The sequence below is a fragment of the Aphelocoma coerulescens genome, chromosome 4A (assembly GCF_041296385.1).
Source record: "Aphelocoma coerulescens isolate FSJ_1873_10779 chromosome 4A, UR_Acoe_1.0, whole genome shotgun sequence".
NCBI classification, from domain to species: Eukaryota; Metazoa; Chordata; class Aves; order Passeriformes; family Corvidae; genus Aphelocoma; species Aphelocoma coerulescens.
In genome coordinates, this window is record NC_091018.1 from 14,558,466 (window position 1) to 14,572,862 (window position 14,397).

The 14,397-nt window shown below is 50.2% G+C and overlaps 1 protein-coding gene across 1 annotated transcript; it reads right to left on the reverse strand.

Annotated features, from left to right (window-relative positions):
* Positions 1-7,209: 7,209 nt before the first annotated feature.
* HMGB3 (high mobility group box 3) lies at positions 7,210-13,518 on the reverse strand. Its single transcript, XM_069015432.1, is given in 6 exon segments — positions 7,210-8,698; positions 9,193-9,367; positions 9,833-9,972; positions 10,492-10,648; positions 13,371-13,401; positions 13,404-13,518. Coding segments are annotated over 6 exon segments (762 nt in total). The 3' UTR covers positions 7,210-8,554.
* Positions 13,519-14,397: the final 879 nt, after the last annotated feature.

A 14,397-nucleotide genomic window follows, 5' to 3' on the forward strand; every position in this document is an offset into this window, starting at 1 on the left:
GAGCTAAACAGCAGGCTTCCAGATGTCCACCCGCTCGCCCATCTCAGACTCCTAATCCCCTACTTTGTCTGAGCTCTAGCTCATTTCTGATGCATTCAGATTATCCAGCGAGCATAACTGCTAGTGAACATCTGAAAATTTCCCCATCCATCTCACATTTCACCTTGGAGGAGAAGCACTCCACAGAGCCCAGGCCCTTCTTTATCAAGCCAATTAGTGCAGCACAAAAGCACTGAATAGGACCAGGCAAAGCTCAATGGCCTGTAAAATCCCCAATATTTCGAGATGGGTTGAGGCCAAATATGACTGGTTTTTTTAAAAAAAGGGAAAGCCCAGGGTGAGTAAACCAGAGTGCTGGCCTTTCCAACCACATTAAAAAGAAAAGCCAGCAAATCTGTCCAACATACAAGGCAGTTCATGGATCATAAAGAAAAGTTTACAAACAGAGCGGCTATAATTCCTTCTATAACATTGGAGGACCCAAGTTTGCAAGGAACAAAAGGAAATGATTAACAGGGGAAATATGCATGGTACAAAAAGACTTTTTAGTCCAAAAAGGGATGTCCATATTTAGAAACACTTGATTCCTGTTGTCAGGGCCCTGCTTTTCCTGAATGTGTTTCTCTCCCGTGAAAGAAAGAAGTCACAAAGGGAGTTTGTGCACAGCCATGTCACATGCACACAGGGCACCGTTGATTCTTCTCCAGGATTAAGGGAAAAATGCAAAGGATTCCAGAGCAAGCAAATAAAAAATAAAAATAATCATGTCCATATTTAGGAGAAGGCTTCTAGCAAACCAACAGCTCCTCCAGCAGGATCCCCTCTCCCACCATGGGCACCCTAAGCCCTTGTCAGGGTGAGCTGCCCAAGCACCATGGCAAGAGGGTGGCTCTTGCTCCCCTGGGGCTGTGGGGCTGCAGGCAATCCTGCTCCAGATCACAGGGATCTGCAGCTCTGCTCTGGGAGAGGCTCTTGCTACAGGACTCTGCCACCTGCCCTGGCACAGCCCCACCAACCAAGCACTGCCTGGAGGGGGGTAAATGGAAAAGAGACCCTACCAGAGCACCTCCCCTGGGCAGGAACCTCGTGTTTGGCAGGACGAGAATACATATGAAAGTGCTTCCCACCTAGATGTTCACCGACACCTTAGCTCCCCCCACAGCAGCCTATTCCTGTCCCTGCCACGAGAAGTGTGCCCAGTACAGCCCTACGTGTTTCACTGGCAATAACCACCTCCGTGAGAGACCCGAGCACAAACAGCAGCAAACATTTCTGAGACCACCCCTTCCCTTTCATCCACAGCCGCTGCCGAACCTCATCGCACAGGGCCGGCTGTGAAATACAACACCATATGGTCCCCGGCACGGGGAGAGACCCTGTGGGCTGGATGCCGTCTGCTCAGGACCTGGAGACCCACATCCCTCAGCTGCCTCCTAGCTCCTGTTTCCCACCTCCAGCACAACTGTTTGGTCCCACATGGGCTGGCTGGGAGAGCACGCTCCCAGTCACCAGCAGCTCCTGTATCCCCATAATCTCCACCCTCACCCTGATGCTGCTGTGAGCACAAAAATCTCAGGGGAATAGCACCAGTGGGTGTCTGAGCTGGCACAGAGCAACAGCCCATGAGAGCTGAAGGTCTTCCCTAAAGCACCCAACTACTGGGAAAACACAGTCCAGGCTGCTCCCGAAACTTGAGTGCAAATCACAGCACCTCAAGGAAGCCTTTGGGTCAGATGTGCCGACCATAGCTGCTGTGCTGGACTGAGAGAGAGCGAGAGGGAACAGGAGGAGAGGGTGGGGCATTCACAGTTTCTCGTGGGCAGCCAGTGCCTCACCGCTTCTTCCTAACTTCTAATCGAAATCTGCCATTTCTTCCTTGTCCTATCACTATCTGCCCATGTAGAATGTCCCTCTCCCTCTTTTCCATAAGCCCCCTTTAAGTCTGGGTAATGGAAAAGTCAAAGGGCTGAGCTTTACGTTCTCCCCAAGCAGAGCACTAAAAGGGGACAGGCACATCTGTCTCGTCTTAGCAGAGATGCATAGGGAAGAGTAGAAAACAAACAAGGCCAAATCCTTCTCTGTTCAAAACCACTGAAAGCGTTTTTCAAGTCACCCTCAAGGTTCAAAATACCTGGTCTAGTGGATTTTTTCAGACAACTCTGGTGGAAATCACCCACAAATGGAACACAAGTGACAGTGAGTAATTAGTCTAACACTAACCTCATCTAGTGGAAGGTGCCCCTGCCTGTGGCAGGGGGGTTTGAATGAGATGATCTTTATGTTCCCTTCCTACCCAAACAATTCAAAGATTCTGTGATTCTATTTGGTCAGGTTTTATTCCACTTTCAGAAAACTCCTTTGAAGAAAGGGTTCTCTTTAAGAGTTTTACTGACATTTTGATCTTTGAGCTTGGTTTCAAAAACCTCCCAGCAGCTTGCAAAACTTAAGTTATTATATGAAGCAACAAAATAAAGCAACAGAAGACCCAGCATGTTTCCTTCTGCTCTCCCTGCTACTGGGGAGAAATCTTGGCCAGGACCTACAGGTAGTAATGCCTTACAAAACTGCAGAAGCTAAGCCCAGGGAAGATCCCCAGTCTGAGCTCTAAAGCTAAAGAGAACAAAACTCAACCAACATCTTTTGCAAGAAAACTGGAAACCAAATTGACCCTGCTTACACATTTCTCAAGCTTCTTGTACAGGACCATGTATTACTGCTGGCACAGCCAGGTAACACACAGCAAAAGAGCAATCACACAGTCATTAGCAGCAGACAAGAGGCATTTGTCTCAAGCAATCCCTCAAACCACTTCATCCTGCTAGAGGTATTAATTTTCTAAACTAAATAAAGCAAATTTTAAGCTTCACAAAGAAGCAGTTAAAAACACTTACAAGCTATAAGCTCTTACAACAACAAAGCCAGGCCATGTTCAATTAATATTTTTAAAAAGAGCATTTTTCTGACTTGAAATACCTGAGGGAGTTTTACAAGTGGAAGGGCTGGGAAGAAAAAGCAACTCTATCACTCACAGCATCCTACCTGCCCCTCTCCTCACACAGGTTTGGCTACAGTGGTGTGTGACACTCATGCAGAGAGGCTGCTCTGGCTCGCCGGGCGTCCCACAGGGAGCACTGAGCCGGATGAGGTGGCAGGTATGGAGGCAGAGCAGCAGCACTCTCACTCACAGGCTCAAAAGTCAACCACAAGCACCATCAAAACGCCCAGCCCTACATCAAGGCTGGGTCCCCTGCTGTGGTTTGCCTGGCTGCTGAGTTCACCCAGAGACATGAAGTCAACCGTGTCAGGGGACAGAGTTACAGGACATCCATCTCTTTACCACAGTTAATGCATTTTCATCTCAGCAAGACAAACGTTTGCTTTTGTGCATCCCAGCCTCTGAAGGTCTCAGCCCCACCACAGCTCCAGTTTGCTGCTCCACACAACATTCAGGCTCCCCACTCCTGGGGAGGCCACCTGCCACCCCTACTCTAGCTTAACATAAAGCCCTGGCTTAGCCACTTCACAGGTGTTTCTGTGAGGCCATGCCACATCCAGGAACAAGAGGAGGAGTTACCACCCAGGATACAGAGCTGCCAGCTCCACTATGGCTGTGCTGCTTCCTCCTGCCTAATTTCGGGATCCAGGTGCAGGAGGGCACTCAGGGAAGAGCTCTTAGCAGCAGACAACTCCAATCAAGAGCATTAGCACAGGCTAGGAGACATCCCCCCCCACTCACATACTGCTTTAGCACGTACAGATCAGACCTACTGGAAGGATGAAATGTTTGCAGAGTGCTTTGAACACAGGTTACCAAATGCTGCCCAAGCAGGGGCAGGCACACACCAGAGCCCAGCCTGCCAAAAGGGGATGAAGACACCTTGTAGGGCACGAAACCCTCTAGCAGGCATGCTGGTTATTCAGTCCCTTCCCCACTGCAAGCTGACACATTTAGAGAGCAACTGCTTGGTAACAGGGTCCCCAGCACACTTTGTTTGCAGCCCTGCTGTGATTTGCAATTCAGCTTATTGCATTAAAATGTGGTGCAGCCCTAGCAGAAAGAAATAAACATGCCACTTGTCACAGTTCCTCCCGTTATCTTTTAGAGGAAAGCAAGCTTGGGTGAACATTCCTAGAGGGGAGTCTGGGGCTTGTCAGAAAGCACGGCCAGAAATGCAGCATCCTGCTCTCACCCCACTGGAAACATCCCATCTCCTCGTCCAAGCTCCCCAAAGCCTGCAGCAGAAGAGGGCTTGCTTGGGAGATGTTCCTCTGCTTGTGGAACAAAAGCCTGAGTGAGCAGAGGGAAAACATAAACTCAAGGTGGCTGCCAGAATTGTGCTGGAGGCTGGAAATAAAAAGCCATTCACCTGCCACCACTGAGCCAGAACCAACAGCAGCCCTTGCCCCTTGCTGCTGCTCCTGCAGGGTTTATTAGGAGTGAGTAAAACTACCTAAAAATCAGCTGTTCAAAGCGAGAAGGTATGAGAGGTGCTTTGACTGTGCTTGTATCCTCAGTCCCATCCCCAAAGCAGACTCTCCCTGTCCTATGGACCTCCATTAGAGCTGCAGCACTTTGCTGCTAATTGATTTTAATATGCATTTGTACTAGGATTTTAAATTAATTTTATTATAGAAAAATTAACACGCTCCTTCCCCACAGCTGTTCCTGACAGGTTCCTGACAGAAGTAGGAAACAATCCTGCAACATAGTTTTCCTTGTGACTGCTAGTTGAGGAGTAACCCCCCCACACGCCCACGGTGGGACTCTCCTGATGCAGCCCCTTCCCCCCAGTCTAAGTGCTCAAATTTGGCTCACACCAAGTATTTACCATATCTCAACTGAATTTTGGAATACATAGGCTACAGAGCAGTGGGGCTGTAGCCTCTGACTCGTGCTAAGACTCCCAGGCTCATTTTCAGCAGAGGCAGATTCTGCTCTGCACAGAGCAGCTCAGCAGCCTCGTTCATGCCTTTGCCCCCCAGAGGGTTTGATTTCAGAGGGATGTGATGCATTTTGGTAGCAACTGTGTTCTCAAGAGTATGGACAATCCTGAGTGCAAACCAAACAGCATAAACCTACATGACATGGGCCAAGGCTGCCTCTGCCCCACACCACTGTCAGATACTTTCTCTTGAGCAAAGGTTCTCACACTGACACCCTTTTAGGCATCCAGAGGGACCATCCCACCCAGTCAAGCCATCCTCTGCCTCCCCCCAGCAGCAAGTGGGTTTTAACAGCTGCAGAGCCAGCACCATCCCTTATTCTTAGCTGAGCCCTGGTCCCTCAGCCTGACTTGAGCAGGGACAGAGGCATCAACACATTACATCTTGGAAACATAAGCAGTCTCACAGTCAGCTCTTGTCAAATCAAATTCATGCAAGGAAGAGCCTCTTCATCCCTCCCCTCCCTCGTCTATTTTATCCTTACCCTTCTCTACATATCATGGAGTTAATAAGAGACATATTTACTTTGCCTAGCTTGGGACTAAAGTTGAACTAGAAGTTTGAGTTGTGCAGCAGTGCCAAGCAGAAATGACTTCTCTGAAACACCACAAGCATTCCAAAAGAGAGAAGAAGAGCATCTGGAAGGTGTTCTATGAAAATAATGGAGCTGGGTGAAATTAAGCAGTTCCCAATACTTGAGATGACATCTCAGAACACAAAACAGTGCGGGGAAAAATTATGTGTTATTTATATGCATTCACACTATGGCATTTATCAACAGCAGAGTATTCAGGGAAGAAACATCATCACTACATCTGCAGTATCCAAATCTGAGTCCCTGGAGTCCTGCACTAGTGCTGTATTGAACAGCATCCCCAAGGAATGCCATATTTTAGGTGTGTGCAGAGCAGCAAGAGGTAGTGCACTGTAAGGTCCGAGACCTTAATCAAGTTCTGCAACTTAAATAGATTTCCAATATAATGAAGACAAAGAGGTGTCAGCTCTAGTCCTCATTTGCTGATACTATCAATAGAGGCTCAGCTCACTAGCAGTTAATTCAAAGCCAAGCTCGATTTGCATCGCAGTGATCTACACTAAGTCCCATATGTGGCTAAGGGGAGATTTTGCCAACTAGACAATAGAAACAGTATTAGAGCTCCTGAACTGATGCCATCACTGTTTTTTTCTGCTCCATCACTTCCCCATCAAATTTCCACTGGCAGGAATCTCCAGTTGCCTTCTCCCTTGCATCAGAAGACATGTGGAAAGGGTAGCAACTACAGAAGTACCTATTTCTTTTCCAGATGCAGCTTTATTGAGGCTTTTAAAATGCAACTGCCCATAAAATAGGGGCAAATATCACACTTTTTTGTGCATTAAAGATACTAAAAATTACCAGAATTAAGCAACTATAAAAGTATTTCTGAGTGATCCAACTGCCAATTAGCCTTAAAACCAAAAATTGCTACACGTTGCTGTTTCATGAAAGTTTTTTAGCTTGCTCCATTCTGAAAAACTTTGCTTTCAGGTTTTTGTCCATCTCAACCCTAGATCAGACTGTTTTGTCAAGCTGTTGTTGGTGAGAAGTTGTCATGGTTGTTGAGAAGATAGAAGAAGCCAGAATTGCTACCCCATTAGGCAACTAAGTAGTTTTCACCACATTCTAAAGTTACTGCCTGTAAGCCTGGACCCCATCAATCTCAAACTTGGCTCAAAAGCAGAGGTGGCAGCAGCCCATACCCAGTGTTTGCACCTGTGAGTTACTGTGTCTTCTGAAACCAGCTGAACACAACAGCCCACAGCTTTGACTTGTTATTAATGCAAGGAGCCTCACACCCCCATCTCCTCTCCACCAAGCAAACATCAACTGCTAGAGACAGCATAAGGAAGGAATTCAGGGATAGTAAGGGGGTGCTATAGTTTTCCCAGTTAATGCTGCTTCCATGCTAAGGAAAAACAAGGTTATAGCCACCAGTTAGAGACCAGGTATTATCTTTCTCTTTCAAGTGCCACAAAACATCCCCAGCTTGGATTTGGAAAGAAGGCAAGACTTCGACACAGCCAGCTGGTGACCAGAGGGGAAAGAGACCTGTTGCTCCCCCACCCCACCTCACAGCCCCCAATTCCTACTGAAACTTGTGTCATTGGAGAAAGGACACAGACCAAGTACCTGCACCACGCTCCTACTTCAGCAGAGAGTTAGACTTAGGCGCCTGGCTCCTGCCATGAAACAAGAGGCTAGAAAAAACCACAAGTCTGAAACAGTTTAACACAGGACAAAAAAGGCACATTTTAATATGTACAGCAATGCATTTGGGCTATAAATTTACCCAACACAACTGAAAAAAATCCAAACTATGCTTTTATACTTATTCCATGGTGTCAGCCTCATTCCTAGCCACCTACCTTTCTCTGCATCTCTGAATGCTGCTATATACACACACAAACAAACAATTACGTCATGAATGTTCATTTAGGCTCCCAAGTTCAAGTAATAAAGTTCAAACTTGCATAGCATCTTATGCCACTCAGCCATAAACAGTTACGATTGCATATTAGCTGGAGCAGCCATCTCTTTCAATTCAGCCAGTTTTGGCTGGCCACCATTTTTTTAAATTTTTTTTTTTTTTAAATCCTTGAGTCAGAATGTTTCCTAAGTCACCAGCCCTGAGGGATGCCACAGACTTCAAAATGAACCTCTTGCTGTTGTTAAGATCCTCTTAAACCAGAAATTTAGAGTGTTGTCAAGAACAGTTTTAAAAATGTAATACTGTTTATTTTGCTTCAAAAACATTTCAGCATTCTAAACATACAAAAAAAACAGAACGTTGCAAATTCGTTTAAGTACAGAGTGTTTTTGAACTTCAGTTGCTGCACTGGCTCTTCACTTAGTTGACGATGAAGAGATGTCTACAGTTTCAGTTTAAAAACTACCGCACTTAACTAAAAAAATCCATACACTTCTCATGCCAGCTGAACCCCCTTCCACAACTAAGAATGGCAGCAGAATGCTATTTCACTATATACAGAAAGACAACTTTAAGCTAAATGGACGCCCACTGTAGTGTAAATAGATCTACCCTCACAGTGCATGCTTTGGGCCATGGCACCCCGGGGAACGTACAGCCTTTCCAAGTAATCACTGCTCCTCTAAGGCATCATAACTCTAAGCATGTACCACAAGAATCTGTCTAGTTTTTACAAACTATAGATATGTACAGTTTATAACCCAGGATTTTCTAGCCAATAACCATATAGTAACACCACCTTACAAATTAAAAAAATGCTTGAAACATTTTTAAATGCTTTGTTACACCAACAGCAAAGTGCACAGAGTTAGGAGAACACTAGAGCGCCTTTTCATTTTAAAAATGTTTGGAAATATGTACAACTTTGATACAGTTTCAGGGTGCTCACTACACCCATGGCCACTTCATGTAAACCAGTTACAATTTCTAGAGCACTTTTAGAAACTACAACGCGATCGGAATCCAATTTTTTTTAATTAAGCCTAATAAGGGCAAGAGACACCATCTCAAATAAGAGGTGCTTCATTTATGGTGTTTCCCCTACTCTATGGTATTCACATGGAGACAAGTATTGTACAGTTTTATTCATCATCATCATCTTCATCCTCCTCTTCTTCATCCTCCTCCTCCTCTTCGTCTTCTTCCTCTACCTTTTTCCGAGCAGCTTTGGTTGCTGCGCCCTTTGCGCCATCAAACTTTCCTTTAGACTTGTAGTCTGCAACATCCTGCAAAGTCAAGGGGATGTCTTAATTTGCTCTAAGCAGCAAACACACACAGCATTTGTACAGCAGCGGGCATTAAGGTAAAGGGACTGGCCTTGCCTGGCTGCACCCCCCAAGGAGACACAGCCAGCCCAGGAGAACACAGGTATGCAGACACCTGAGCGTGATCATGGAGGCCTTGAACCCTGCATTCATGGCTATTTCTTTGAGGAGGAGAAAAGAACCCAGCCTCTCAAAGTTTCCTGATAATGGGACAAAGCTCCTGTAACAGCACAGCAAACCCTTTGTGAAGCAACACCAACAGCCTTGCTGCACATCACTGGGGAAAGCTCTCCCTCCTCACTGGAATCTGCCTGTGGATCTCTATCCTGCTCTGCCCCAATCTGTGCAAAGCTCGGCTGTAACTATGCTGGGGCCACCTGAGCTGGGCCTACGTTACAAAAATACATCAACGCAAGAGCTGGTACAGAGGAGGCACAAGCAACAACTCTCCTTACCTTCTCATACTTCTCCTTCAGTTTAGCTGCCTTATTATTGTAAGGCTGCTTTTCACCATCACTGAGGTTGTTCCACATTTCACCCAGTTTCTTCGCTACATCCCCAATGGATATGCCAGGGTTTGTGGACTTGATCTTGGGGCGAAACTCTGAACAGAAGAGGAAGAAGCCAGACCTTGGGGAGAAACACCAGAGGACAGTCAGCATGCGCAGCACCCCTTCCTCCATTCCTCACCCACAACATTCCCACATGCATGAGCACGCAGAGTAGAAACTATTTTTTTAACTTCTAAAATCAAGCACAAATTTAAATGTGTTTTGATTTTACAAGACCTGCAGCCTTCACTCAATGCTTTTTTAATTGTTCTGTATCCCCTCATCCAATTTCATCTTAGATACACAAGTCTCACTGTGACTCAGTCACTTCCGTGTCTTCCAACACTACGAGTTTAAGGGTACCAAGTATTGACAATTCATGTCAGTGCAAGCTGCCTAGGATGTTTACAAGACAGTATTGCTACCAATCCTGCTATACAAACACTGTGTCCCCCATCTACCTCCTTCCTGGAAACCCCGGTTACATACAGGGTATGAATACGAACCAAAACACTTATGCATTTAATGCCTCAAAGTCACTTACGGTGGTCGTTTTGGGGCATTGGGGTCCTTCTTCTTCTTGCCACCCTTAGCTGGTCCATAGTCCTTCATTTCTCTATCATATCGTACCTTATCAGCCTTTGCCATTTCATCAAATTTAGCCTTTTCCTTGCTTGACATGGTCTAAAAAACCAAAACATGAGACACCAAACTTGTGATTACCCAACTGTTCAATAGCTGACAAACTTTATGTAAACAAGCCAACACATCAACTTGATATGGGAGTTTCAGTTTTTGTTTGTTTTCTAACTGGACCACCTTGGGGACGAAGGTCCTGTACGGGAAATCACAGCCAGCACTGGCATACTCAGCAACAGGGAAACAACAGCAATGAGACAAGCACAGCCAGAGTCCTCCCCAGGACACACACCTGGAAGGAAGTAGCTGCTGAGGGGCATTGCTTGGGAACAGTAAAAAAGGTCAGACTATAGTGGGAGCACCTAAATGGGCAGATACACAAGGCTAAAACATTCAGTATTGCTACAGGCTTCAGCAGCACCTCACCAATGGCTAGGACAGCTTGCCAAGAACAGCACACACCCCAAAACAGCACTGGCTCCCTTCATGTTCAGAGACACACACACACCATCCTAGCAGATACTATAAGAAGTTATCCCTTCAGGAAGTCACAAATTAAGGTACCTTCCACCTCTCTGAGCACTTCTTGGAAAACTCTGCAAAGTTGACTGGAACCTCTGGGTTCTTTTTCTTATGTTCCTCACGGCACGTCTGCACAAAGAAGGCATAGGCAGACATCTTGCCCTTGGGCTTCTTCGGATCACCTTTAGCCATGTTGCCTCTGTAGGGAAGGGGGGAAAAATAACGAGTGAATGATACAGATGAATGCATACACCTATGTATGTACACATATATGGTGTGCATATATTTATATACACACCCCACCATCTTCTGACAAGATGTCCCATCAGTAACACATCCCTTTCTTTCCCTTGACAGCTCTTACCATCCCCAATAGAGACTTAAATTATTCTCCCTTGATACTTGGGTAGCAGACAAGCCAAGAGAAACCAGTCACTGGATTTAAGTGTTACATTAATATATGTTTACATCATGTCCAAAGACTGGAGACAGCCTATTAAATATACATACTTCTGTCTATTAAGAATTATATATGAACTAATATAAAATATCTGTTTTAGTTGGCTACCACACTGGAGCTGGAGTGGCATGCAGACTGCCAGGCAGTGACTTATCCCTTCAGGAGCTGGAGCTCACATGTTAGCAGCTGCTGCCCAGGTAAGAAGGCAGGACAAATTAGTTGCCTCAAAAAACTGCAATAACCTTTTATATATAAAAAGGGCACAAATAAAGGCTGACTTTAACTACAATAGGACCCGTGGAGCCCTACGAGGTGAGTTGTGCTTGCTCTTGCTCCACCAAGTGACACATGTTTGAGGCATAGTGGTCAGTGCAAAGATGCAATCAGCAAGTCACCGAAAGGATGGTGCTAACTTTTGGGCTCTATTTCTTTTCCTGCTTCCACATTAAATTTTCCCCGCTTAATTAAAAAAAAAAAATCAAAACACATAAGCCCGCAACAGTATTTTCTATTTACAGCTTCTCAGTCGCCTGAAAATTTAATTTTTATTAGCACAACGTTAATATTTAATTGCGCCCATTAACGCGCCAGGTGCAGCAGAAGTGGCCGTGAGCCGCCCTGCCCGGCCCGGCCGCTGCCGGGACGCCGCTGCCTCCGCGGGGGCGAAAGACCCGCGGTACCAGGGGCCGGGGCGCGGAGCCGGCCCCGCTCCGAAGTTGGGGGCGAGCGGCCCGCGGCGGCCGGTCCGGCCCAGCCCGGCCCCGCTCCGCGCCCCTCCCGCACCCGCGCCCCCCCAAGGTCACGGCGGCGGCCGCTCTCCGCGGCGCGGGGCGCGGGCACCTGCGGCGGGGCCGGGGCCGGCGGGGGCAGCGGCGGCTCCGCCAGACGCCAATAATTCATCTTCCATTTTGTGAAACGCCTCCTGATGAAAGAAAGTGCCCCTGAAATGCGGCGGGGCGGCGGGCGGGGGGCGCCGGGGGGCCGGGCGGCGGCCGGGGGCGCGGGGCGCCGGGCCGGCCCCGGGCGGCCGGGGCGAGCGGCAACGGGAGCGGCGGCGACCGCGCTCCGCGCCCAGGGCCGGCCCCGCTCGCTAAGATGGCTTCTCCCGGCGCCGCCGCCGCCGCGCCGCCGAACAAAGCCGCGCTCCCTCTCCGCCGCGCTCGGCCCCCCACGCCCGCCGCCCCCGGCCGCCGGCCCCGCCAAAACGCCGCCCCCGCCGCGGAGGGGCTCCCCGCTGGCCCCCCGGCGGGCGGCGGGGGCGGCGGGGCCGGGGCGCGGGCGGGAGCCCCCCCCCCCGGCCCCTGCCTAGCGCAGCGCTCTCTAACAAAGGCTCCCGTGCAGCCATTACCGCCGCCGCTACGCTCCTCCGCGCTGCCAGAAAAAGAGTGCGGGGAGCCCCGGGGCGGCCCCCCGGCGCCCGTCCGAGGGCACGGGAAGGTGGGGGGAGAGGAGCCGGGGCGAAAGCGAAAGGTTTGAGCCCCCGGCGGGGCGCCGGGAAGGAGATTTTCCTCGCCGCGACCCCCCTCCCCATCCCTGTGCCGCTCACACGTCTTTCTTCCCTTCGCCGGGGCTCTCCAGCGCCAGCCATATTAATGCCCACAGCACGGGCAGCGCGGCGCGGGGAAAAGGCGATGCGGGGCCCCGCCGCGGGCGCAGCCCCACCAGAGACACCTTCCCGGGCAGGGGAAGAGCAGCGGAGGCAGAAGCGAAGGGATCGGGGGAGTTTGGAGGCGGCGGCGGCGAGAAAAAAACTGCTTGGCCGGGACCGCCGGGCGCAGCGCGCAGGGTTTATCCCTGTCAGATGCTAAAGCGACAGCCATATTAATGCAGAATAAACAGCGGGCACGGCACTGCGCACGGCCGACAACTTTCCCACCACCGCCAGCCCCACCGAGCCCACTCAGGGAAGGGGGCACATAAAAGCGGAGGGCGCCGCGCGTTTTGCCGTGCGACATTAGGAGGCGGCAGAGAAAAATCCCTGCCCATGCGGGGGAGAAGAGGAGTTAGTCCCGGTGTAGTTGCTGCACCAGCCATATTACTCTCAGCGGCACGGGAGCCCAGCGCGGAGCTGCGGGGCTGCACCGGGGGCAGGTGGCCCCTCGGCGGCGGGGGGAGCTCCCGGCGGGGCAGGGCAGGAGGACGGGGGGCAAATGCTGCGCCTCGCCCGCTGCCCACCGCCCCGCCAGCTGCGCGCAGCATCTGCCCCAGCACCACCGATCCCCGCGAGAGGAGGGAAACAAAGTTTTGGGTGAATTTCCCGATTTTTTTTCTAATTAAAAAAAAAAAATTAAAAACTCGGAGAAAGGAAGAAACGGAACGCAAGATTACAAAAAAAAAAAAAAAAGGAGAAAAAAAAAAAGCACGCTAGGGCAGGCAGGACAGAGGGGCGAAGGCGCGGGGGCAGGGCGGGGCGGGCAGGGGGCAGCCGCCCCCCGAAAAGTTGCGGCGGGGCTGCACGTACCTGTATTGTTCGCGGTAGTGTGGACAGGAGCGGAGCGCAGGGCACGACGCGGGGCTCGGCGCGGCTCAGCCTCGCGTTGGCTGCCTACGAGAGCGGCCTGATTGGCTGCGGGGCTCTGCCGTTTAAAACAACCTCCTCGCCCGCTCATTGGCGCGGCGCCTCATGAATATTAAGCGCGGCCGCGCGGCGGTTGGCCGGCGCGGGTGAGGTCATTCATTCAAAAAGAGCGCCCGCCGGGGGGACCGGGGAGCGCGGCGAGCGCGCGCCGGGGCGCGGGCGGGGGGGAGGCGGGGGGCGCGGGACCCCCGGGGGGCTCCGGCACCGAGCGGGGACCGGGGGGCTCCGGCACCGCCCGCCCCGCTGCCAGCGCCGCGGAGCCACGGGGGCGAGGGGCAGCCCCGGCAGCAGCCCGGGGGGCCGGGCGGAATCCCCCGGCCGACAATAGCCCGTTATTGCTGCCTTCTGCCCTAAAGCCGTAAGGGGCGGTTCCAGTTGCCGCGCGCTGTTTGCGGAGCCGGCTACTACTGCGCGTAGTGGAACCGAGCCCAAAATAAACTCTGCTGACAGTCCCAACACACGACGGGTGGAGAAGGAACTACAGAGCAAGAAACTGCGTGTTTGTGGGGGAAGGAACAGAGTTTTACTCACTCGTTCATCAAAAAAAGAATCCACTTGAATAACTAGTTCTAACGCACTTCTACAATTTGTTTGGTATTAAGTTTTCCAGGATTTGCTTGTTATTTAAAGGCTGGTTGCGTACAAGGAAATCTGTAAGTGTGCCCTGCTGTCTGAAACCAGACCAGTGTGGCTCTAGGGCCACAGGCTCCTTTGGCTCTCTGGAAAGAGCAGTTTCCTATAGGGCAGCTGCCAAATGGTTAAACTGGTATTCGTGGCTGACCACAATTGCTGGTTGGCTTGGAAAAAAGAGCTGTTATTTTTAAGGATGGAGCGGTAAGACTCAGAAACCACCCCGCACTGTTATGGGCTGGTCGTAACTGCCATCCTACCATGATAGCCAGAAGAAACA